The sequence below is a fragment of the Ammodytes marinus genome, assembly GCF_949987685.1.
Source record: "Ammodytes marinus genome assembly, chromosome: 2".
Lineage (NCBI taxonomy): Eukaryota > Metazoa > Chordata > Actinopteri > Uranoscopiformes > Ammodytidae > Ammodytes > Ammodytes marinus.
In genome coordinates this window covers 32,493,150-32,495,649 of record NC_137231.1, presented here as the reverse complement: position 1 = coordinate 32,495,649, position 2,500 = coordinate 32,493,150, and the positions used below count along the sequence as shown (strand labels likewise).

Genomic DNA, 2,500 nt, shown 5'->3' with positions numbered 1-2,500 from the left:
CCTTTAAACTCTTCAGATGACATTGTGGTAAAATAGGAAAGGCCAGAAGTTACGCACCGTAGCTTTAAACTTTAATCTTGTTTTCTTTCCACAGAGGCGAGTGGACCCCTTCGTCAGCACGGTGCATCTACCTCATCCCTTCAAGACGGAGCTCAACAAAGTTTTAGTGTTTACGGAGGTACGCAATGTTGCTTTAGCTTCAATTAATCTTAATTCCAGGCAAGGGCAAGGCAAGTTTATTTCTGTAGCACAATTCAGACACAAGGCCATTTCAAAGAGCTTTACAGGGGCATAGAATACATCAAGATTAAAATACATCAAGTATAGAATAGACATTGGAAAAGTCAATGAAAAATATGAATAGAAATAAAACATTTAAATTTCAGGTTAAAAGGGAAACAGAAAAGTCTTCAGATTTGATGTAAAGGAGCTGAGAGCTGCAGCAGACCTCAAGTTCTCTGGGAGTTTGTTCCAGATATTTGGAGCATAAAAACTGAAAAGCTGCTTCTCAGTTAATCTTAATTCCAGAGCTGATTGATTGCCTTCTGTTGATGAATTGCTTTAATAACGTTTTGACCGTAAGTCTGTCGTGAAGCCGCGCCTTTTATCTGTCACAGTTTGTCTGTGATGGATGTCCCGTGTGTGTGTGTGTGTGTGTGTGTGTGTGTGTGTGTGTGTGTGTGTGTGTGTTAATGACCATAATGAATGACACTAGTGGGGTCTGCCAGTGCCACTGTGACAAACCCTAAATCAGATTGAAACTGTGTGTGTGTGAGAGAGAGAAACTGTGAGTGTGTGTATGAGAGAGACTGTGTGTGTGACTGTCTACTTGTGTGTGTGAGACTGTGTGTGAGAGTGTGTTTGTATGAGAGAGAGACTGTGTGTGTGTGAGAGTGTGTTTGTATGAGAGAGAGACTGTGTGTGTGTGAGACTGTGTGTGTGTGTGAGACTGTGTGTGTGTGTGTGTGTGTGTGTGTGTGTGTGTGTGAGACTGTGTGAGACTGTGAGAGAGTGTGTGTGTGTGATTGAAACAGTAACCCTGCCTGTGTATTTCCCTGCAGGACACTGATCAAGCTGAAATCGCGCGACAGAACGGAGCGGTGTTTGTGGGAGGAGCCGAGCTCATACAGCCGGTGAGTGAGTTCAATACCACATACACAGTAACTACTGAGAAAGTTTATTTAGTTTCCCTCAAATATCTTAAATAATCTTCAACAGATAAAAATAAAGAACACAGGAAGCTAATATAATAATTATAAGTTATTGAGCTGTGGAAAAGGGGTTAGGATCAAATAAGTTTATACTTCTTCCTACTCCTTTTCAGGCATATCAATTCAATATGTTATTTGTTTATTTTGTTTATTTTTATTTCTTTTGTGAAATCATTTGAACATATTTTTTTATTGTATTTTCATGCTTTTAATTTTTCTTTTTTGATATGTCTGATATAAATTTAATCAAAAAAAAAAAAAAAAAAGACAAAAAAGAAAACAAACTAAATAAGACATTCAGGTTTTTCTTTTAGACGTTTTAACACTTGTTTTGGATGGCAGTCAATCGCACAGATATAATACTGTTTAAAAAAAACAATGGCGGCCTGTAAATAATTGGAGATTTATTTTTTATTTTATTTTTAATTTTTTTATTTTTTGGGCATTTTTATGCTTTATTGATAGTGTAGAGACAGAGTTGAAATGGGGCAGAGAGGGGAGTGACATGCAGAGAACGACCGCGGACTGGAATCGAACCCGGGTCCGCTGCTGGCCGAGGCCCATGGGGGGGGGACGCCCTACCAACTAAGCTAAGGGCGCCCCATAATTAGAGATTTTTGAGTATTGAGAAACATTTGAAACCCAAGTTTATGTTGTGTATCTTTACCGGTGCTACAAATCTTTGGGGCAACTGTGGCTTTGGGGCGACTGTGGCTCAGGTGGTAGAGCGGGCTGTCCGATGATCAAAGGGTTGGAGGTTCGATCCCCGCCCTGCCACCTGTGTCATAGTTGTTGTGTCCTTGGGCAAGACACTTCACCCACCTTGCCTCGTGTGAATGTCGATAGTTAGCCTGCTATCGGTGTGTGAATGGTAACGTGGGAATGGGAACAGGTCTCCCTTGAAAAAGAGTCTTCGGACTCAATGGGATATACCTGTATAAATAAAGGTTAAAAAAATAAATAAAAAAAAACTACCGCTTATGTCGAAAGGGGTAGCAAGAGTTAACACACACTGAAAGTTCCTCGGAGCACAATGGTACATAGACGTTTTGGACCACACTGCAGATGTTAAATCAAAGTCACAAAGGGCAGCAAGTTGCTACAAGAAACAGAGAATACGCCAGACAGACAGACAGCTCCTGTTAGCTCTTGTTAGCTCCTGTTAGCCTGTTCACTGATATGTTTATTGGGTCCTTAAATCATTAGCAGGTTGTGAAAGCTTGTCAGAAAATCAAACAGTAAGTAGTTATTTAATGACTCGACCACACACGCAGACAGACAGACAGACA

At 40.4% G+C, this 2,500-nt stretch overlaps 1 protein-coding gene across 1 annotated transcript in view; it reads left to right on the top strand.

Moving 5' to 3' along the window:
- The window catches only part of mrpl1 (mitochondrial ribosomal protein L1), a 15,848-nt gene that overhangs the window by 6,454 nt on the left and 6,894 nt on the right, over window positions 1-2,500 (top strand). The window contains exons 4-5 of the mRNA XM_080050318.1: window positions 95-178; window positions 1,062-1,133. Of these exons, the coding sequence (XP_079906444.1) occupies window positions 95-178; window positions 1,062-1,133 (156 nt within the window). The remainder of the gene's footprint in view (window positions 1-94; window positions 179-1,061; window positions 1,134-2,500) is intronic.